Genomic DNA, 23,552 nt, shown 5'->3' on the forward strand with positions numbered 1-23,552 from the left:
TATCGTGGCTCCCACCAACTCTCCACCCCAGCATGCTCTGTACTTTCTAAACTTTAAGGTGATACCAAGAGGAGAAGAGACCGTTTGTAGGACAAAATGAGCTACCTGTTGAGCCCTTACTACTTTTCCACAAATGGACAACATTGACTAAGAGATGAACAACTTTTCAACTTCATTGGAATATAACTTTCCAGACTGTCCATTTCCCTGACTGGCTGTGTTTAAAGGATGTATGTAAATTTAACATTAAAACAAGTGTAAAGTGCATTTCATATGGAACAATGATTCTTAATTCTGACTGCATTAGAACACATGGGGAGTGTTTTAAAAAATAGTGGCACCAAGGCCCTACCCCAGACTGGCTGAACCAGAAAGTGGAGCACTAAGCCTGAAATTGTTTTTTTAAGCTCTTCCTTCCCTGCCTCCCTCCCTCCCATCCTTCTTTCCTTTTAAAAAACTTGTCCAGTAATCCCTGGTACACACCAGGGTTAAGAAATTGGGAGAAGAAAGCCAAGCTTTCCAATCATTTACCACTGTCTTTTTTAAAATAAGATTTTAATGGCACGTGGGTGGCTCAGTTGGTGAAGTGTCTGACTCTCGATGTTGGCTTATGTCATGGTCTCACTGTTGTGAGATCCAGAGAGCCCCACATTGGGTTCCATGCTCAGCATGGAGCCTGCTTAAGATCCTTTCTCTAGGGGCACCTGGGTGGTTCAGTCGGTTAAGTGTCTGCCTTCGGCTCAGGTCATGATCCCAGGGTCCTGGGATCGAGCCCCACATTGGGCTCACTGCCCAGCTGGAAGTCTGCTTCTCCTCCCCATCCTCAACTCCTGCTCTCTCTCTCACAAATAAATAAATAAAAATCTTTTAAAAAGATTCTCTTTCCCCCTCTCCCTCTGCCCTTCCCCTGCTCTCATTCTTTCTCTAAATAAATAAAATAAATAAATAAATAAATAAATAAGATTTTAATTCTTCAGGGTGGCTCTCAAAATTGACATTTAGGTTAAGATATAATAGACTAAACAGTACCCTCTTATCTGTCAGTTAACATATATCTTGCTCAAGGGATTGTACTAGGAACTATGGGGAGGGGGGAATAAAAAGAAGTGGGACAATGACAAGAAGGCATCTTTTCCACGCCTTCGTCATGTCTGCAAGGAGTTCACTATCCAGTTGAGGAAATCATGTGATCATGTGTTGGTTGGTCTTTTTTGATTGTGAGAGATACCCAACTTTAGCTTAGGACACAAGGGGCTTATAGAACCCAAGGACTAGGAAGTGGCTGGACTTCAGGTACAGTTGGAGCCAGGAGCTTGAAACCAGCAGGAATCCCTTCTCTCATTCTCTGCATGGCAGATAGCATGGCTACTGACAGCTGCCACATGCCGCAGCTTCAGCTTTGGTCACCTGGACAGACATTGGCGGACTTTCATTTCCAAGTTCATACCCACGGGAAGAGACTCACATTCACCTCTAGACTTACAAACCATATCTAGCAGTTTGAGGGAATTGGGCTCACAGAAGAACAGGACACCTCTCTTTGAAATCAGGTAAAGGATAGTAGTACGTGTCCTAATCCCCCCCAAAAGTATGAATAAGGGCTTTGCTGGGCAGTTTACAAAACAAATGTGCACTACACTTGTATAGCAAGACAAAGGTATTAGAGGTTAGCACTGGAGAACCATGTGGTCCAGCAATAATGACCAACAGATGGTAGAGACTATTGCTGTACCCCACTCGAAGAAAGCTGGACCTTTGGAGCTGCCTCTCCGCAGACCGGATCCGTGCACACATTTAGTTTTCCCCACCAGATGTGGAAACCTCTTTTACAGGCCAAAGAAGCTTTTACCAACAGGATTCTCAGTTGTGTTGGGCGGCTGGTTAGGAAGATATAAGGCAGTGCTCATAGGGTGCTTAGCACACAGAACGCCTCCGCCTACCCCACGCCCCAACAAAAGGCAAGCATGGAGAGTTTGGGTTTTGTCTATGGTGTTGGAAGGACATCTAAGTGGATATGTGGATATGCAGTGCCAAAATGTAGTGATGTCCTTAACTCTTAAATTCCATGATGAGAGGCTTCAAACACATATTTGGTAGCTGTTTTCACAGGGGCTCCAGAGGCTGTGTCCAGCCAGCATCCAGGGAAGTTTCTCATGGATTATGGAAGAAAGAAATATGCTGCGAAAAAGCTGCTGGACATTGACGGTGCCAATTTGCTTCCCAAGCAGGCTCCTTATTTCTGAGCTGAAGAAAATAGAATATATTACTTTTTCTAACCACCAGTGGTTGTCTCAATGAGGTAGAAACAGGATGGGCGCTCCTGGTTGTCTTATTTGTTTCCCGATCAATCTAATTTAGACTTCAAAATTACATGAACAGTTTCTCAGATTTTTCTTAACTTGTTTCATTTGTTATCTTGTCGATCCTGCTCAGCTCCAATTAAGGATGATAATGACTGTGGCCAAATACGGGAGAGTGTATGATCTTTTCCCCCATCAGTGATAGTAGAGAAAACACTCACACACACACACACACACACACACACACACAGCACTCTTTTAAAGTAATTAGATCCACTTCAGTTACCTAAGATAATTCCTAAATGCTTGAAAACATGAAACTGGATGGTCTCCATCCAGTCCCTATCTCTACCAGACAGAAATATTTTTTAAGCACATTAAAAAAATAAACTATATTAAACCCTTACTGGAAAAAAAGCCACTTCTGGACAGAGACCAAGCCAAAGCAATTTTAGTTTAAATTGGTTTTCCTGGAAAAGCTGAAGATGTAGTTCAGAAAAGAAATGCTTTGGCAAATTTACAAATCAACACTCAAAAACTAACATGATCAGTCTCCATATATCCTCTGCTTTGGTGATTCTCAAATACTAGTGTAGAAGAGAATTTCCTGGGGAGCTTGTTAGAATCAGATTCCTGGGCCCAGAGAGTAGCTCTGATCCAGACCCAGGTGATTTTGGTATAGGAGATTTGAAGATCACCATTCAACTAACTCCGAAAAGACAAATTTAGGGCTTTATAATTTGATAGGGCTAGAAGGAGGAGTTGTGTTTGTGTTTATTATGTTATCTTGTGTGTTTATAAACTGCTTTAATCTCGTAGCCCACTTCAGTGGGGACACCTACCAGTCTCACGGGACAGCCTGGTTTGAGACATAGAAAAGGCTGCTGGACATTGATGGTGCCAATTTGCTTCCTGAGCAGACTCCTTATTTCTGAGCTGAGGAAAATAGAATAGATTACTTTTTCTGTGTGATTTGGGGTTAAGTCATTTACTGTTTTTAGGTTGGGTTTTCTGTAAAGGGAGGAGATTGAATGACATCAGTGACTCTGAACCCTTTGAGGTTACAGACTCCTTTGCGATGCTGAAATAATTATTTAATCTTCTCCAGGAAAATGCACAAATACGCACATACATGTTTGCACGCAAATTTGGGGAGGATCACAGTTTTCTTAAAATGCTTAGAGGGACTTCCTGTGGCAGTGACTCAGAGTTGGAGAATTGGTTTATCTAAATCTAGGTTTTGTAAGGCACCCCACACTCCCTCCAGATTTGTTCTTTGGGAGGGTGCGTCCCTTTATGCCCTCCACTCCCCATCCCCTGTGGGGAAGCACCATTGTCCTTAATGTGTGCGGCACATTTACACACGGTCCACTTTGGTGAAGCTGTTTGCATAAATTTAATCATTAAAAGCCCCCCGCCCCCCGCCCCTTACAGGTAGGTGACGTTATTTGCATTTTACAAATGAGAAAACTGAGATCCGCAAAAAGTGAAATAACTTGCCAGCCACTACAAACAGGCTCTGGCTTTTGCCCTGAGCTCTTAACCTCTCTGGCAGGGTTTCTCAGTCTGAGCATTGCTGACACTTTGAGCTGGATAATTCTTTGTTAGGGGATCCTGTCCTGTGTATTGTGAAATGTTTAGTAGCATCCCTAGTCTCTAGCCATTAGATGGAGCGACACCCGCTGCCCCCACGTGTGACAACCAAAAGTGCTTCCAGACATTTCCTGTTGGCCCCCAGCTGAGAACCATACTCTGTGGTACTTCCCTGATAGGGAGCGCTACCACTGGAGTGAACCGCTGTTGCTGAGGCGAGGTGAGATGCTCTCTCAAGTCCGACAGGGCAGAAGAAAAGTTGGGAACCATCATTACAAGGCCTCAGGTATCCCAGGTAAAGAGCTTCAGGAAGGAACAAACGACAGGTCATTTCTAGCACCATGATTTTCTAAATGCGTAATTTCTACAAACTCTACCATTGAGCTTTCTCCTAATGGTAAATGCTCTCATGCAGTTGAATCCCTCCTAAATCGGGTCGTAAAGCAACCTAAAGCTATTGTTCCTTTGCAAAACCTCTTTTACAGTCCAAAGAAACTTTTACCAACAGGATTCTCAGTTGTGTTCATACTGAGAGACCAAGATTGGAGGAAACACAGCTGGGGTTTGAAACGGGATTTTCGACCTTCTCAGCGTCATGCTTAGTGAGGCTGCTCTGTGGCTTGGCTAACAGCAGACGGGGAAGGCACAGGAAGTGAGCGATTTTTCACTGCTGCCACTCACCCTTTGGTTTTCCAAAGTATGTGAGACAGTAGCGAGAGTACACATTTTGGTGGATTTTGAAATCGAGTACTAGGAAAAGTACACATTGGATCCTGTCGGGGTGGGTGTGGGGTTGTATGAGCGGGGGTTGTTATCAACAAAAGCTCTATTTAAAAATAATTTGGTGGCATAAAGCATGAGGATGTGGTTACATGAAACTTTTAAAGTATTTTAGAAAGATCAGTAATAACAATGCTTGGCTGCGTGACTCTGACTGCTGGTTGTATCTCCTGAGAAAGCAATCAAGACGGAAATCTTGAGCCCACATATCAAAGGTTCCCAAGGGACCTATTCAGTCAACAAATGTTTAAGTATTTACAATGTGTCAGGCACTCTGACCAAAAAGAGAGCCTTGCCCTGACTAATTTACCATTTGGAGAGGGCGTAACCAGTCTCTGGGGAGCCTGGCATGACGCCTGGGCTTTGGGGCATGCAGGCTGTCATGGGGGGCAAGAAAGACTCCTTGCAGGAGGTGAAGTCTGAGCTCAGACCTGGAAGGTGAGTAGGACTTAGCTAGGCAAAGGTGGGGGCAGATTGCAAAGAGGCAGCCAGGGGAATGGCCGGCCCTGAACAAACAGACATGGCTAGCTGGGAGCAAGAGGAGAAACTGAGGCACACTCAAGGAAGGCAGGTCCGCAGTCTGGTTGGAGCAGGGCTGGGGGAAGGAGAGATGGGGTGGAGAGGTGAGAATGGAAGAGGTTACAGGGGGGACTTATGCAGGGCTATTTTAAGACCTGTGCAGACCTCAGCACTTACGGAGGTCCTATCACGCATCATAGCAAACATATCAAAATGTAGCCAGATCCCAACTTAAAGTAGTTTATAAATAATGAGTTGATTTGCAGTTGACTATTTTTTAATTTTTTATTTAAATTTTAGTTAGTTAATATATAGTGCAATATTGGTTTCAGGAGTAGAATTCAGTGATTCATCACTTACATACATCATCCAGTGCTCATCATAACAAGCGCCCTTCTTCGTCCCCATCCCCCATATAGCCCATCCCCCACCCACCTCCCTCCATCGAACTTCAGTTTGTTTTCTATCTTTCAGAGTCTTTTTTCGGGGGCGCCTGGATGGCTCAGTTGGTTAAGGTTAAGGGTCCGGCGCTTGATTTTGGCTCAGGTCATGATCTCAGGGTTGTGAGATCGGGCCCACGTCGGGCTCCTTGCAGGGTCCGCTTGTCTCCCCCCACTCTCTCTCTCTCTCTCTCATAAATAAATAAAAAATCTTAAAAGAAAAGTCTCTTATGGTTTGTTTCCCTCTTCCCTTCCCCCTTCCCATATGTTCATCTGTTTTGTTTCTTAAATTCCACATATGAGTGAAATCCAATGGTATTTGTCTTTCTCTGACTGACTGATTTCACTTAGCACAATACACTCTAGCTCCATCCACATTGCAAATGGCTGAGTAATATTCCATTATATATCTATATATCCATATCTATATACCACATCTTCTTTATCCATTCATCTGTTGATGGACATTTGGACTCTCGCCATGGTTTGGCTGTCGTCGATAATGTGCAGTTGACTCTTTAATAGCATATTAATTTCTATTTCAAACTTTTCTTTTTTATATATCAGAGCCAGGAATTCTTTTTTTCAGCTATTAAACATTTTTAAAGGATCTCGAAAAGCTGGTATGCTCAAGGCACAATGCTTAAAGGGCCCAAATGGTAACAGCCTTATTTTATTTAAGTTGCAGGTTTAAACTGGGGTGACCCTGGTAACTGGCTTCCCTCTACTGCCCCCTGTCTGCTCTCTCCTTTCTCCTGCCCTTCCGGAGTTCGGGCGGGACATGTGATCACTCAACTAGCGTGGCCCCAGCTTCTCCGAATGCCTCAAGCAGCAACCATGTGACTAAGGTTGTCACTGTTTGGGGTATATGCCGAAGTGTTCTGTGAACTTTTCTGTTCAGGAAGCTGGCTGCCCCTCTTTCTTCTTTCCTCATCTCTGCCAGCTGGCATGTGGATGTGGCAGTGGTGAAGGGATGTCATCCACGCAGACAAGGATAGCATCCTAAGGCAGTGGTTCTCGAACTTTAGCAAGCATCAGAGTCCCTTGGAGGGCTCGTTAAAACAGATCCCTGGTCCCCATCACCAGAAATTCTGATTCAGTGGGTCTGAATCATTTCTAACACGTTTCCAAGAGATGTTGATGCCGCTGGTCAGGGACCACACTTTGAATGCCCCTGTCCTAAGGGGTGGGGGAGCACTGAGGAGATCCCTGGGTTTCTGGATTACCTGGTGTAGTAGATCTGCCTTCCACCTGGACTGTTCATTCACCTTTGTGAGAGAGAAATGAGTTATTCATTTTTTGAACCTCCATAGTTTTGGGTCTCCTTGTTATATCAGCTTTATATACAGCAGCTAATCCCTGTTAAGGAATTTCAATTTAACCAAGGGAGGCAGTATAGTGTGGTGGTTGAGACTGGAGCAATGGGTTTGGATCCCAGTTATGCTGCTTCCTAGCTGTGTGATCTTGGGCAAGTTATTTAACTTACCCAGTTAAAAAAAATCACTGCCCGAATTATTTTTGTGACTCAGTTTTCTCGTCTACTAAATGGATCCAACGGGACAAGTTCACCTAGAACTCACATGCCCTTTCTAGACCATGTTCATCGGCAAGGACCCCCAGAATTCCCTGCCCAGTGGCCATGAACACACTTTCATGATCTGCATGGACCTCTGCTCCGGCTTTGTCCTGATGGCTGCCTCTGCCTTCTAGGTACCATCATAGGTCTGAGATGGTGCCAAGGGATAGCTGTGTGACAGGGGTGTGGCTGGGACTTGGATGGGCAGGCTGGACTGTCCTATATCGCAGGTCCCTCTGGCATGTGATGACAGAGCCGAGGGTAGGGAGAGAAGTGGATGGACTGCAGGATGGAGGCAAGTTCACCAAGTGGTCACATTCCAGGAGCATGGAACAATCTATGAATCTGAGAATTCTAAATTTGAGCCCAGCTTTCCAGGGGTCATGAAAGTATGTTTGTCAAGTTAGGAGAACGGCATATTATTTAACAGTTTGATGGCTTGATTTATGCTTTAAAAATATTTAGCATATAGCCTGGGGACATATCTGGACTCCTGCCCCGGGCTGTAAGTTCAGAGGTAAGCCTAGTTACCTTGTAGGCCTGACATGAGGGCGAAATGAAACAATAGATGAAAAATCCTCAAAACAATGTCAGGTACAAGTGGTGTGTGCTCAGTAACGTTAGCAATGATGCTGCTTCTCCTCAATGATGGTTCTCCTGAGCACAATAGGGTCTTAGTGAGAGAACTGAAGCACAATAGTGACATTTGCTCACTATTTCCTTCAATATTGATTAAGGGTATACTGTGTATCTGGCACTGTTCTGGGAGCTTCCAATAATACTAGTAATCAACGCAAAGCTCCTATTTTCAAGAAATTTACATTAGAGCGGAGGGTGGGGAAACATAAAAAAATGTAACACCTATGAAGTGATGTCTTTCAGTCTTAGAAAGTTGGAAGGTGGTAAGATGGTAAGTAGACCTCAGTTAGGAGCTTGTTGGGAAAATTTAGAGAAGAGATGCTTGTTGTCTGATACCAGGTAATGGCAGAGTGAATAGAGATCAGTGAACAGATTTAAAAAAAAATTACTGTGGTAGAATGAGGATGCTTGGTGATTGATGGATATAGGGAGGAAGAGAGAAAAGAAGGAATCAAACAAGACAGCTAGGATTCTGACTTAGGCATCAGGATAATGGTGATGCTGGTCACTGGGACTGGAATATAGGAGAAGGAAGGATTGGTTTGGAAAGCAGAGGAGGAGATCCATTTTGGACATTTGGGGTTTTGAAATGTCCACAGAACACCCAAGTAGCAATGTCCGGTAGGCAACTTTGTATATGGGTAGAACTTAAGCCAGGTGGCAACCGTCTCAGGGGTGAGAGCAAATGCAGTGTGGGGTGGGCACTGGGTGGGAGAAACCAAGCCCCTCTGCCAGGAGCCCGAGAGAGCTTGGGTAGGCAGCTTGAGAAGAAGATGAAGCGCAGGGGAAGCTTTTATTCAGTTGTGGTGAAACTGGCATTTCTGGAAATGCTTTCTTGGAAAGCAACCAGTTGGGGGTAAAGAGACTGGACATACCTCAGAAGAGTGGTTGAGGGGGCAAGTTCCTGCGGGGGGTAGGAGGAACGAGGTGGTTATGTAAATCACTTACCAAATGTTTCACCATGGAAAAAAACCTGAAATTATTTATATAGCCATCCATTCACTGATTCAGTAATTATTTATCGAGTACCTTCTACATGCCACGCATTGTCCTGGTGCTGGGAATGAGAGAGAAAACCCCCCTACCCTATTTTATGTAAGTTCAATAGCTTAAAACAAAACCCACACCAAATACAAACAAAAACTTGCCCCTGCCTGGCCAGGGCTGCAGAAGGCATGGTCTTGACAGAAATGTGAGTGACTTCAAGAGCCTCTCAGCAGGGGATTTTGCTCATTCCCACAGGCAACAGGTAAGGCAGTTAGGATTCTGGAATTCAAATATGCCTTGGTGTGAGAGGAAATTTTTATTTATTTATTTATTTTAATTTTTTTAAAAAAATATTTTGTTTATTTGACAGAGAGAGAGCACAAGCAGGGGGAGCGGGAGAGGGAGAAGCAGGATCCCCGCTGAGCAGGGAGCCTGATGTGGGGCTCCATCCCAGGACTCTGGGATCATGACCTGAGCTGAAGGCAGGGGCTTAACCGACGGAACCACCCAGGCGCCCTGAGAGGAAATTTTTATCTCAACAAATTTTAACTCTAAATAATTAGAGGAATCTCTTGCAGGCATGCTGTGCTTGATGTACTCAGAGACTCAATAAAGACAAATGCCCACTGGGAAAGGACAATGGCAAATTCTCTTCAACATCAATGAACTTGATATCTGAACCTTTCGGTCCTCTGAAAAGCAAATCTCTGGTTCTTCTCTTTAATCCTTCAACTCAACTCATTCCACTTAATTACTGCCTAAAAGGACTAAACCCATCTAGTCAGGCTTAGCTCGAACCCCATTAGAGTTGTTAGCAGTCATTAATTAATACTGTTCTTTGAAAGGGAGAGAGGAAAGCCGAGGGAGCACACCTTGCACTCCATTCTGAAATGTTACCCTATGGACAGCTGGGAAAGGACTCAGGCTGTAGGATCTAGGACTACAGCACGCATTAGGCAGAGGAGGTACGTTTCTATTGTCAGAACTAGGGAGGAGAAATGTTAAATTTATGCGTGGGGATTCACAGAAAGTTTGAAAAGAAAGGGCCTTGGAAGTCACTGAGTGAAAACTTCTTCTTTGACCCATCACAAGACCGGTTGGTGGATGCTCAGCTTAGAACTCAGGTGTCCTGAAACCCCACCGAGCATTTTTTCCATTATGCCATGTTACCATATTCCATACTGAGTTCAGTTTTCAAATAAATGATTTTCGCAGTGAAAATCGATTTATGGGGCGGGGTGGGGGGGAAGAATGGCTTTTATGGAGAATTTCCCATGCAGAATAATTAAATAAGAGCTTGCGTCAAAGAAGTTTCCGACATCTGACTGCAAATCTCCATCTAACACCACAAAATAAAAAGTTCTCAAGGAAAGAGCCATCTTTGTCATGGACACTGTGGATTATTCAGGTTTCTTTCTTTCTCCCCGACACCTACTTTTAACTTGACCATTTCATTTTTACCCTCTAACCATTTCATTCCTGAACACAAGCCAAACCCCAGAAAGGAGTTTGGTGATGAGAATAAAATCAAAATGATGATTTAAATGGAGACTTGGGGATTTTCTGTGGATAATTACCCATGTCCCACCTTACCAAAGAAAAAATGAATTTCATTTAGGTTATAAAGTAATTCTCTCTGCAAGTGTGGGATGGAAGAGATCAGTCCTGGGTACTGGGAGTATATTCATCCCTCGGAAAAATCTTGCCACAGAATGCACAGGCCTAGGATGAAATATATTAGGAGCATATTAAATTTTATTCAAACACGGATGAGAGGAATAAAAAACGAAGGGAAGAAAAATGAAGCAGGGTGAAAAATAAGGTGATTGAGAGAAAGAGAGAAAAGACAAGACAGAGAAACTTGTTAATTACAGGACTTTCTGAACAAGATATTTTTTTCCTTCCACAAGATAGAAGCTATTGAATAATTCATGCCAAGCGTGGAAAGGCTGCCTTTTCCCTGGGTGATGTATAAGTGAGCACGAGAGAGCTTCGTGTGGGTTCACCGCATCAGCCACCACTCTTGCTTCTGAGCACAGGGTGCTCTCCTCTTGAGCTCAGCTTCTGCTTTTGCAGCCAAGCATCCCTGCTTCTGCTCCCTGCCTGCCCATCCTTCTGGGCTTGCAGCCTGCCACTTGACTTTCCCCAGCCCTGCTGCCAGCTGAGAAATCTCCCTGCAGCTGCCGATTTCTGCCTAGGACCATGTGTGTGGATGCTGCTTGGGAGAAGCGAGCACTTGCTCCTGGCACTGATCCCAGCTGAGTTTCTCCTGTTGATTTTGGGACCACAGATGCTGCTGTGAGGAGGTATTTCCTGGCATCCCTGCCTCCGCGACTGCCAGCCAACGATCAACCCAAAAGTAAGGTACCCCCGAACTCCTCTCCCCTGGCATTTTCCCCAGCTGGGATCTCTCTGCTTTCTCCTGGAAACTAGGGGCTCTGTCTGGCAATATTCCCAACTGTGTGTGTGCGTGTGTGTGTGCGTGCACGTGTGTGTTTGGGGGGAGAAGGGGAGACTCTTGGTATTGCTCTGTCCCAGGGCTTGGGCTTCCCTGGTGCCTGCTGAATGCAAAGAGGCCTTTCCCCTGGCACTGGAGACATTTCCGAGGCAGGTACCTGTCATCTGCCACCCCCGTCCTCCTCGAGCTCCCTCTCTCCCCCTCCCCCAGCCCATCATTCGGCTTCAGCCTTTCGTGTCGGTGGCAGAGGGCTGAAGGGATGTCTCTGCCCTCCCTGCAGGCGGCCCTCAGGATGGGCCACGCTGTGAGAAGCTGATGCTAGCAAGCGAGGTGTGAAGAGTTGGCCAGAATGACCAACTCCTCCTCCACGTCCACGTCCTCCACCACCGGGGGATCGCTGCTTCTGTTCTGCGAGGAAGAGGAGTCGTGGGCGGGCCGGCGCATCCCCGTGTCCCTTCTGTACTCGGGCCTGGCCATCGGGGGCACGCTGGCCAACGGCATGGTCATCTATCTCGTGTCGTCCTTCCGCAAGCTGCAGACCACCAGCAACGCCTTCATCGTGAACGGCTGCGCCGCCGACCTCAGCGTCTGCGCCCTCTGGATGCCGCAGGAGGCGGTGCTCGGGCTCCTGCCCACCGGCTCGGCGGAGCCCCCCGCGGACTGGGACGGCGCCGGCGGCAGCTACCGCCTGCTGCGGGGCGGGCTGCTAGGCCTTGGGCTCACCGTGTCCCTCTTGTCCCACTGCCTGGTGGCCCTGAACCGCTACCTGCTCATCACCCGGGCGCCTGCCACCTACCAGGCGCTGTACCAGCGGCGCCACACGGCGGGCATGCTGGCGCTCTCCTGGGCGCTCGCCCTGGGCCTCGTGCTGCTGCTACCGCCCTGGGCGCCGCGGCCCGGCGCCGCGCCCCCGCGCGTCCACTACCCGGCGCTGCTGGCCGCCGCGGCGCTGCTGGCGCAGACGGCGCTGCTGCTGCACTGCTACCTGGGCATCGTGCGCCGCGTGCGCGTCAGCGTCAAGCGGGTCAGCGTCCTCAACTTCCACCTGCTGCACCAGCTGCCCGGCTGCGCCGCCGCCGCCGCCGCCTTCCCGGGCGCCCAGCACGCGCCGGGCCCGGCTGGTGCGGCGCACCCGGCGCAGGCGCAGCCCCTGCCGCCCGCGCTGCAGCCGCGGCGGGCGCAGCGGCGTCTCAGCGGCCTGTCGGTGCTGCTGCTCTGCTGCGTCTTCCTGCTGGCCACGCAGCCGCTCGCGTGGGTGAGCCTGGCCAGCGGCTTCTCGCTGCCCGTGCCCTGGGGCGTGCAGGCGGCCAGCTGGCTCCTGTGCTGCGCCCTGTCCGCGCTCAACCCGCTGCTCTACACGTGGAGGAACGAGGAGTTCCGGCGCTCCGTGCGCTCCGTCCTGCCCGGCGTCGGCGACGCGGCGGCCGCCGCCGCTGCCGCCACGGCCGTGCCCGCCGTGTCCCAGGCGCAGCTGGGCACCCGCGCCGCCGGCCAGCACTGGTGACCCGGCCCCGGCCCGAGGGAAGCGGGGATGCCGGCCTCCAACGTCCTTGGCCAGCATCGCCTCCTGCCCTTGTAAAGTCCCCGCTGTCGGAACGAAGACTCCTGCAGGCCGGGCCCGATAAATCGGTGCGAAGATTTCGCCTTCGACCCCAGTGGGACACCTGGGAACCAAGGTGTCTCCCTAAATGGGGTCCCCGAAGTCATTTTGAACAGCCACCTGGTTTTTAGCCTTTGTTTTTGTGTTTTAGAGCAATCCTACAGTCAAGACGCCGGAAACTTCAAGAACTTGCTACCCTGACATTTTAAAAGAACAGGTTAATTTATTTCAGCACTGTTTTTGAAAAGAGCTTTGATAACGTATTACTGTATTACCGTTCCCACCTTCATCATCTTATAATAGAGATGAAGCGCCTCGAGTGCACATAAGCCAAAGGAAATACTATTGATGAAGGAAATAAGATTTAAGAAGTATTTTAGAAAGTAACTTATCTTTGATGATGCTTCTCTTATGCTTTAGCCTTTGTATGAACCTGAAGAATGAAGCCACAGATGTGCACACCAGTATGAGTGGCCATTAAGACCTCAAGCCCTTTATTCTTAAAAGGGTTTTTATGAAGTCAAATCATTGCTGAATGAGATAGAATCTTAGCCAGTGAGAAAAGAGAAAACAGATTTATTACTTTACACCTGTTTTTGCACTTCTAAGACTGAACATTGGCATTAGATGTTAAAGTGAAAATTCCCCTTGTGCTGATTGATGGTCTGAGCCAGCGATGGAATTTTTTAAAACAAATGAGGGGGTTATCCATTTTAGGTACCAGTTTCTTGTTTTCTATAGCATGCACACTTGTTGCTACCTTTGTTTTGTAATCAGTTTACTTGCCTTATGAGTGTGACTGCAGCTTTGAACATTCTGTACTATAATGGTTGCTAAGGAGAATAAGTCCTTCTGTTTTCTCTTTAACATTTAAAATATCTCAATGCACATGATATAATTAAACACTAGTAATACCATGACTGCATAGCTAATCTTAGCTGCTATTGCATGCTCCTAGATGCTAGAACTTACTGGGCATGTGGTATATACTAAAGCAATACCCATTAGACAAGGACATTTTACTTCTTCCAGACACCAGAAGAAGTGGCCTTCAATTATTTGCAAAAGAAACACGGAGATACCCTGGCTACCTACGGTTCTTGTCTTGACCCAATTTATGAGAAACTCCCAGTTGGGACTTTATCTTGCAAATGGAACCACAGTCAAGATGGATCAATAATAATGGTTTTGGCTCTGCAAAGCAGTCTGTGCTCTTTTAGGGTTTAGATAAGCCACACATTAGAAAGGAACACCGGTTTTTTATGTAGCTCGCCTATATATTACCATGACACTCAACGTTAACATTGTGTCCGTTGAAGGAGGTGTAATAACTCAGTTATAAATAGCAAACAGTTCAAATGGGAATCTATTTGAAAATGTATGATTTGAGGCTTGTCTTTGGTTTACTAAATTTATTTAGAAATAGCTGAAATGCAAAATCATGTGAAATCACTTTATGAAATTAAAATGGGAAAAAAGTAATTGAAGATAATCATCTATTAGCATTATAACTGCTAACTACATCAAATCTGGGGCCGAACAACCTCAATTAACTGTGTAGTTTGGAACAGAAACAGCTTGCTTTGTTGCACTCTTGAACATCATAAGTTAGGGTGGTGGGAACCTGCGTGCGTTTGAATAATTATGGGAGTTGCAGGAAACTTAGACATGTTTGTAGTAAAACAAAACAAATATATTCATTACCAATAATAGGTCAGCAGTCATTGTATTAATCTCTCCCCTTTGTGCATGTACCATTTCTCTCTCACTAAGGTTTCATCTATTCCCATTTTCCTTGATTCAAATATTTAATTATGATTCAAATGTTTAATTAAAGTTCAGACAACTATTTCTCTGAGTTTTTTCCTTCTGTCTCTGGTCTTCTGGCATATCTCCTTGAGAACACTGTAACAGAGGACACTGTATTCCGAAGCACTAGTGATGAGAATCACTTCTTTGTTCTGGCTCTATTTAATTTTATTTTTCGTTTCTCAAGTTATTTCTACCTTACATAATTAAATAGGGTTGTATGCCAGCATTAAAAAGAAAGAGGTGTGATTTCCTTTCTGTAAACATAATTGAGGTGGGGGATAGGTTGCAACAACAACAGCTGAAGATTTTCCTTTGAGGGGGCGGGGCTGAGGGGACAATTTTCTAAATCTCTATCAAAGAGGTCTTCTTTTAATCAGGCTTTTATTTTTGTTTCTCACTGCGGATGCTGCAAATGATGTCTCCTGCTGATCCCCAAAGCATTTGCCACACATGGAAACTTAGCTTTTCAAGTACCTGGTATCTTCCAATGTTTCTGGTTAACACCGAGAACCGGCTTATGCTGGCTCAGTGCCATTTGAGAGACCTACTTTAGGTTATATTTACTGGTAATTAACTCCACAGGACTGATTCACTTTTAATTTCGAAGTAGCAATGATGTGTCTAAAAATGCCTTACTAGGGCAATAGCTGGAGTGTTGGAGTTATTGCTTTTACAAATTAAGTTAATGGAGATTGTGTTCTTACTTAAATGAAACCACATATTATCCACTCAGGAATAAAATATCCTAATTGCTGTTGTGGGCTGCCCTACTTTGCTTTTTCTACTTTTTTTTTCTTTAGATGTCTGCCTGTTAAGACACATAGCACCTGCAGTCCACCCCACCCCACCACCCCCCACTTACACTTGAATGACTGAATTCTAGGATGTAATGGGGATTACTCCTAGCACTTCTCTCCTTCCAGAATGAAGTATTTTTTTCATAAACAATAATTCTGTTATACAAAGGCATCCACAGGTGGTTTTTGTTTTAAACACCACAGGGCTTTAACTCTCTGATAGAGAAAGCCCTTGAAAAGATCTGCTCACCAAGAGAATGTTGGTCTGCTTTGTGGCCTCGTGGTTCAATGCATTCCCGTTCTTCTGATGACAACCATCTTGGTCAACTTCATTGTCTCATGTGTAAACTTTATTCGACTCCCCCAGGCACTCAGACAATGCCCATCTGGCTCTCTGGCGGTCCTAGGAGCTGAACTGACCAAAGACATCAGTGACATACATTTAAATTCAAGAACATTGAGAAAAATTGTAGGTGGCACTTCTTTCAGAGGCCTGCCCTTAACGTTTGTGGGTTGTGGGGCAAGAATGGAGCTCCAGATGGGAGTTCTTCGTCTGTAGGACCAAGGCAGGGGCAGGGGAACCCTTTCTTTCTCCCTCTACTCTCTTCTTTAGTATTTTTAGGGGCCTCACACATATGTGAGCAGCCTCAGCCCACAGGTCTAAGCTCTGCCTGCATCCACCTCTCAACCAACCACCTGCCCACCTCTAGGTTTTCATGGTGCACATAGCTGGGGAGAGCATGTCCTAGAGGTGGCTTCAAGACATTTAAGCAGGAAATTCCTGGGTTCCATGTACCATACCAGGGCTGTGAGGAGGCGCAGGTTCCAGGTGGGGAACCTTTCCTTGGGACTCCTTCCCCTGTGGAAAGGAGAGTGGCCAGAGGAGGGTGGGAGCAGACCCTTTAAAGCACGAGACTCAGGTTGGGACCCATGTATCTCAAGTCTAAGGTGGATACTGCTTTCACATAGGTCCTCCTCAGTTAGCCTTTCCTAGCTCCTCCCACCTGCAGGAGTTCCTTAACCAGGTGCTCCCAGGTACTGAATCCTATCAGGCCTAATGCAATAGGTAAGGGAGGTTTGAGGAGGGAGTGGGAAGGGTGGATGCTTACGTGGGGCGGATTACATGATTGCCTTGACTTGTGTGCATCTTTGCCAATTTTCACAATGGAAGTTGAAAAAAGTAAAGCCAAACTCAGAAAAAAAGAAAGATGAAAAGAAGGAAGGAAGTAAAAAAATAAAGAAAAGTAACGAATGTGCCTAAGGTCATGTGGCAATTAAATAGAAAAACGGGGGTTTAAGCCTTTTGTCTGACTCCAGAGCGTGGGAAGTCACCATTGTGCTATAGGATAAAATCAGAAGTTTTTAGTCAGGTGTGGAATTCCCTCCATGGTGTGACTATTCCCTAATTTCCCCAATCTCTTTCTCTTCTACTTGGAACCTTTGCTATAGCCTAGTTGGTCCATACATTGACTTCTAAACGTGCCCCATGTTCTGTGTCTGAGATTTGTTCATTCAAAGACCTTCCTGGAGTGTCCTTGAGTCTCATCATTTACCCAGTCCCCATCCTTCCTTCCAAGAAGGTTCACTGAGTTTCTAGCTCCTCATTAAAGCCCTGCCTATTGCCCCCACCCTGCCCCAGCCATAAGCTCTGTCTCCACAGAATTCCTGCGTTGCTTTGTTCTCACCCTGTATTCTCTTGTATCATCTCCGATGTAATGTATGTCATCTTCGAAACTAGGAAAGTTTTTTGGTTTATTTTTCATTCCCTTGATTTTTTTTAGAGCAAATACTGCCTTTTGTCTTTTACTAACCAGTTACCTGAAACATACTAGATAATTAATATATGTTTATAGTTAAAGACAATAATTTTGAAAGAAAAAGAGATCTGATTCTTTCCCTTGCATGTCTTTTTTCCTCTTAATGAAATAGACCCAAGAATAAATCACATTTCTCAACTCCTGTCTTGCCAAAGGATATCCCAGAGTAGTAATGTATGGGATTATGAGCCATGTGTATAAATCACCAGCTGTCAGTGCTGTCATTCGGGGGAGATTTATACTCCTGGTATGCAAGTTCTGTTCATATTCTGAACAAATATCAGTAATTATACATACAGTTACTTTGCAGGGCCTTGCATAGAAAAGCTGTGTATTTTTCATTTCTAAAATCCTTAGACATTGCTAATCAATGGCCATGCTATTTTGCTAGGATCCCTGGAGAAATAACCGTGGAATGTCTTTCCCTTTCTTTGTCAGTTCACTGAATGGTAGACCCAGAGATGGTCCAGTCCAGCTCCTTGCTATTTTTATTAGACAGAAAAGTTAAAATAGGGAGAAAGAGGTGAAAGGCAAAATTAAACTGATCTAATCACATTCCTTCTACTTATCCTATTTTGGGGACAATATGACGGGCCTTTTTAGGCCTATGCCTTCCTTGACTAAACATAAATATTTTAGGCCTCCTTAGTGATTCTGAAACTTTTTCTTCATATCCTTGTTGACCAAAAAATGTATACTAAGTTTCCATTTTTTGGTGTTTGTATTATGAAACAATATTTTTTTAAATATAAAATTATATTTCAACTATTTCAATATGCTTAAAAAGCTACACATTCCCTCCCTGCATCAGTCTACCGGATCTGCGGGCCCTCTGTTGTCTTCCGATGCCACATTTCAGGTGACAGCTTTGACCTTGTCCATATCACTTGTTAAAGCAGGAAGTGACTTGGCTGACATGAAGCACACCCTCATCTTCAGGACCTTATATAAACTGCATTTTTTTGGTGGGATCCTTCAGCTCATTTTTATAGGACACAAGCGTATTTATAAATATGGTTAAAAAAATCTCTATTTATATGATGTCAGCTTCTTATTAACCAATTGTATCATTGTGGAACATCATGTCTCAGACCAGACCCACAGCCACATTTTTGTTTTGTTCTCTTTGGGCTGAGTTTCCCCTGCGAGTTTGAGTTTGCAGTGTCTTTACAAAAAGTCTGAGGGACCATTCTCAGGAATAGCAACAAGCAGCCCAGTAAAGGCTCTTTGAGCCGCTGAGCTGGGGTGGAGATTAAAGGAGAAATGCTCTTTGCCTTAAAGACTGTTTTCTTTCTTCATAAAAGCAATCAGCCTTACTTTACTCTGAAAAATGTTAAGAACAAGAGAACTCATTTGCAAAGATGAAAACCTGAAAACATAAAGGAATGGTAATTTGCTGTAGCTAAAAATAGACCCCACCTTGATGCATTCTATCACGTGGGTTGTTAGCAGCGTTGTCCAGGCTTCATCTACAAAGAGATGATGTCGGAGCCGGCAGTCAGGTATCAGAGTCAGTTGGTTTTAATACGCTTTGCTCCAAAGTGGAACACATTTTAGTGATTTCTTCTGTACTCTCCCCACAGACATTAGGGGAGGCATAATTATTTCATTTCTGGTTCCAGTCATTTATCGTGAGACTACACATACCTATGCAAACTATACAGTCACAGTCCCTGCCTCCAGGGGACTTAGGTCCAGGAGGGCAGAGAAACATAAGACAAATAATTACACATTCTTTAGTTACAGTTGGGATAAGTGACAAGAAACCGAATGGGAAGTGCCATGAACATTTATAAAAGGAAGAACTAAATTAGTTTGGGTGTCAATAAAAGCCTAAGAGCACTGGGTGTTATGCACAAACAATGAATCATGGAACACTACATCTAAAACTAATGATGTAATGTATGCGGATTAACATAAGCATAAATAAAAAAAAATAATAAAAAAGACCTGACCAATGAGCAGAAGTTAATCGAGTGATGCTGAGTAGGGAGCTGGAGGAGAGGGAAGTGAGCTCCAGGTGCCATTCAGGCAGCAATTTGCAAAGTGAGCTGACGGCCATATTTCCACTTTTCACTTGACTTCCATCCTTAATGTGGAAACCAGAGACCCAGAAGATTCCAAAGAGTCTCTCTAGGTGAAAACAGACTTTCCACCACGAAAAGCTTCCTGGGAGAAGCAGCAAGGACCCCTTGTGGCATCCTGTTAAATTGCTTACATCATCACTATTTTTTCAAAGAATAGTTTTCACTTTAAAGAGATGAGAAGTACAGAGCTAATGTTTCAGATTAAGTGTTCAATTTCAATAGACATTTCACATTTAAAATATTTTTTTGTTTTAATTTTCAAGCCAATCTTTGGTGTGATTGCTCACCTAGCCTATACTACACTTCAACTCAATGGTCATGTCCTGAAACTTGTTATCACCTGCAAAAAAATCTTAACATTCAAAGAAGCTCCTCTTTGACCACAATCTTATGTCCTTCCAGATCTCTCCTTGGATACTGTGTCTATACAAGTTCTTTGATTTTATTAAAACTTCCCTCCATTCCTGGAACTATCCATATTTTCCCAATAGCCCTCTTTTCTACCTTCAATTTCTTTCTGATCCAGCTTAGATAACATGGACTATCACTTCAAACCCCCTTGACAACACCCTCATCTCAACTTGACTTATTGTACTCCTTTGTGCTCAAACGGCACGAACCCAATCATGCCATCCAAATGTTGGCTTTCTACAGTCCTGTACGTAGGCTGACAAATGTTCATGGAAGGAGTCACACAATCACAGGATGAATGCCACAGTGCTTTCCCTAGCCTTCTGAACTTCACAAATTAGATCATTCGTTTAGAAATCAGGCAATTGCTCCCTCCTTCTCTACATTTTCTGACTTTCTGACTTCCTAAAACTGAGTTAGGTATCCTCCCTACATTTTCTCATAGCTCCCTGGGATTAAGCTATAACTCCTATCTTGCTAGTTAGCAATTTTTTTTTGTTGTGTACTTTTCTGTATGCTTCTGTAGGCCATAAATTCCTTGAAGGCAAGGGTCATCTAGATAAATGCTAGAAGCATGACAGAGAGTCCGTTGACGCTGGGACATTAATCTCTTCACCGAAGCCATCTCATCAGTTAAGTTCCTCCCACATCCTGTGTCTTCAACCTGGATTCTTCACATCGGCACTTCAATATGTTCAAGCTGATGCCACAGCAAAGAAATTTTTTCTTGATAAGATATCTCCATTTAGCTCTTGCTTTATTTCTCTTCTTACCTTTGTTTCCATCTCTCTAGTGAAATTACCCATATTATCTTGCATGTTGTCCACCTTTTCTAGTAGAGACTTTAACATCTTAACAACTAAGCTTTCCGTTTCAGCATTGCTCTGTCTCTTGGCAGTGTGTGGTTTTCCTATGCTTCATAATATTTTGTTGACAGCTCTAAGACAGGAGATTCTGAGGCAGATTGTTTTATACCTGGAAAGGGGCATATCTTTCCTTCTGCTAGGCCTTTGGCAGGGGGATTTGAATTAATTTAGTTAGGAATTAAGCTAGGTTTGAAGCTTGCTGTTCCTAGAGTTAGCTTCTGCACCACAGGCTTCAGATACCTCTGGTATCCCTTGTGTTCCTGGTGGGGCTGCTTTGTCAGTGAGTTTTCACAGTGTTGCTCCCCCTGCCCCCCCGCCGCCACTTTAGGTCTTCTCTTTGCATTGCACTCACAGAGGGCCTGTCTCCATCCTCTTGCAACTCTCCCAATGGTATTTGACAGTTCTTTGTTCCTCAGTGTTTGCCAACCTTTAGTGGGAGGTGAGGGGAGTTTTCCATTCTGCTGATTAAGCTTTGGTTGTCAGCAGGTACTCTGTCCCTGGGTCTTGGGGATGTCACCTTTCCAGTGCTCCTACCCCTTTCCCAGTTGTAATGCTAGCTCCGTCAGGTGTTCTTTCCCTCTGCCCTGGACTAGAGAGTTTTTCCTATAAGCTTCCCCAGCTGCAATGGGTTTTCACCAGAACCCCAAAGGCAACAGTCCGTCCCATCACCTTGGGCACCAGGAACTGTCAGCTCTTTTTCTCTTACTCCTTTACCTTTGATTCTTGTTCTTCGCTGGCTTCTGTTCCATGGAATTTTAACATGCTCAAATCTTTGTCCTGACAGCCAAAATTATTAACTGAGTAGTCTCTACTCCCTGACTCTTCTTTCTCAGCCCTCCCCTACTCCCAAAACTTTCCCATCTGGTTTCCACTATTCCTGTGACATTCCTCTTGTCAAAGTTTCCAATGGCCTCCTTGACACATAATCAGATTGACTCTTGACTGTCTTTATCTTGATTGGTCCATGGTCAGTGTTTGGCACTGTGGGCTACAATCCTCAGAGACCATGCTTGACCTTCTGCACCTTTCCCAGAATATCTCTGCAAAATAATGACTGAGAAGTAGGAAAACAAGTGCCAAAAGAATAACCAAGCTGGTGGCACTTCAGCAAGCAAACATTACAGTCAATTATTTATAGTGCAGCATAAATTGTTCTTAAAAATTAAAGATGCAGATGATTGGAGGCATCTGGCTATAATAAGCAAGTTCTACACAATGGAGTCCAAACGAGAGGGCTTTCTTTATTTATAGTTACTCTCATTTATTTATCATTTGTGTCTATTATTGAATTTGAAATTCTGATTTAGTGTGCTTTATTTGGAGTTTGAATTAATGTGGAGTTAAAGTCTTAAATGCTTTCCAACCCTGAGACAGTGGGTTAAATTTCAAACATAATCTTTTTGTCTACAAATTCTTCTGAAGCTTTATGACTCGTACATTTGTTTGGGTGTTAATTGCTAGGGGTTCTTTCTGAACACTGGTGACCAGAAAATAATATTTCATTGAGCAAAGCTGCCATTATTTATTCCTTTTGACACAAATTAACACAAACTGTCTCAGCACATAAAGATAATGTTTTTGACAATGAAGATAATTAACAGAATGGTTTTCATATTGCACGCAAATTAAAATGTAATCTGAGAAAGCCATTATTCTTTCTTCTGTGAGTTGATACCTAAAAAAAAAAAAAAAAAAAAAAAAAGACAGGTGGACAGTGGTTAAAAGCACTGGCTTTTGAGTCTAATAGTCACTGGCTTCCCCACTTATTAGCTGGGCGACCTTGGGCAAGTTACTCAACATGTCTGAGCTTCATTGTCTAATGTGTAAAAACAGTAATTCATAGGATTTTTGTAGTGTTTGAATAATAATTTTGCCCAGGGCCTGACATATAATAAGCACTAAATAAATGGTAGCTATAACTAGTAACAATCTCATTAGACATTTACTATACGAAAATGAAATGGTATGAACGTTCAAGGATAATTCAACAATGCATTCCAGCTTCAGGCTTGACAATTCCTTTCACTTTCAGGTTAGTCAAATTTAGCCATAGAATTGTCTGAAAGAATTAAAAGTAGTACTTCCAGTTGTTCACAGCGAATCTGAGGGGAAAGTACAGAGATTTCCTGCATACCCCTTACTTGACAGATGCATAGCCTCCCCTATCAGAGTAGTACATTTATTACAATAGATGAACCTACACTGACACATCATCATCATCCATGGTCTCTAGTTTATATTATGGTTCACTCTGCTGTTGAGTATTCTATGGATTTGGACAAATATATAACGACACGTATATATTACTATAGTATTATACAGAGTATTTTCATTGCCCTAAAAACCTTCTGTTCTCCTCCTATTCATCCTTCTAATCATCTCCAAATCCCTGGCAACCACCGATTTTGTTATTTTCTTCATAGTTTTGCCTTTTCCAGAATGTCATATGGTTGGAATCATACAATATGTAGTCTTTTCAGATTGGCTCTGTCACTTAGCATTTAAGATTCCTCCATGTCTTCTTGTAGTTCACTTCTTTTTAGTGCTGAATAATATTCCATTGTTTGTATGTACTATGGTTTATCCACTCACCACTGAAGGACATCTTAGTTGCTTCCAAGTTTTGGCAATTATGAGTAAGGCTGCTTATAAACATCTGTGTGCAGGTTTTTGTGGACATGTTTTCATCTTCTTAGGTTGAATACAAGAAGTGTAAGTCTGACCACAGTGAGGGCTTACATAGGATCCAAACCAGCCATACAACAGTGGGAAGAAAGCAATTATTACCTTTATCCTATTCCAGCCAGTGTGGCGACCTGAGCACAATTCATTTTAAAGATTAAGAAATCAAAGCTTGGGGTGCCTCAGTC

At 44.1% G+C, this 23,552-nt stretch overlaps 1 protein-coding gene across 1 annotated transcript; it reads left to right on the forward strand.

The window, feature by feature from the left end:
• The first annotated feature begins 10,635 nt into the window (after positions 1-10,635).
• GPR88 (G protein-coupled receptor 88) lies at positions 10,636-15,472 on the forward strand. Its single transcript, XM_081815561.1, has 2 exons — positions 10,636-11,193; positions 11,573-15,472. Exon 2 carries the CDS (start codon positions 11,642-11,644, stop codon positions 12,794-12,796), a length of 1,155 nt encoding a protein of 384 aa, XP_081671687.1. The 5' UTR covers positions 10,636-11,193; positions 11,573-11,641; the 3' UTR covers positions 12,797-15,472.
• The last annotated feature ends 8,080 nt before the right edge of the window (positions 15,473-23,552 follow it).

Source organism: Leptonychotes weddellii, chromosome 4 (assembly GCF_054177405.1).
Source record: "Leptonychotes weddellii isolate Sample4059 chromosome 4, ASM5417740v2, whole genome shotgun sequence".
NCBI classification, from domain to species: domain Eukaryota; kingdom Metazoa; phylum Chordata; class Mammalia; order Carnivora; family Phocidae; genus Leptonychotes; species Leptonychotes weddellii.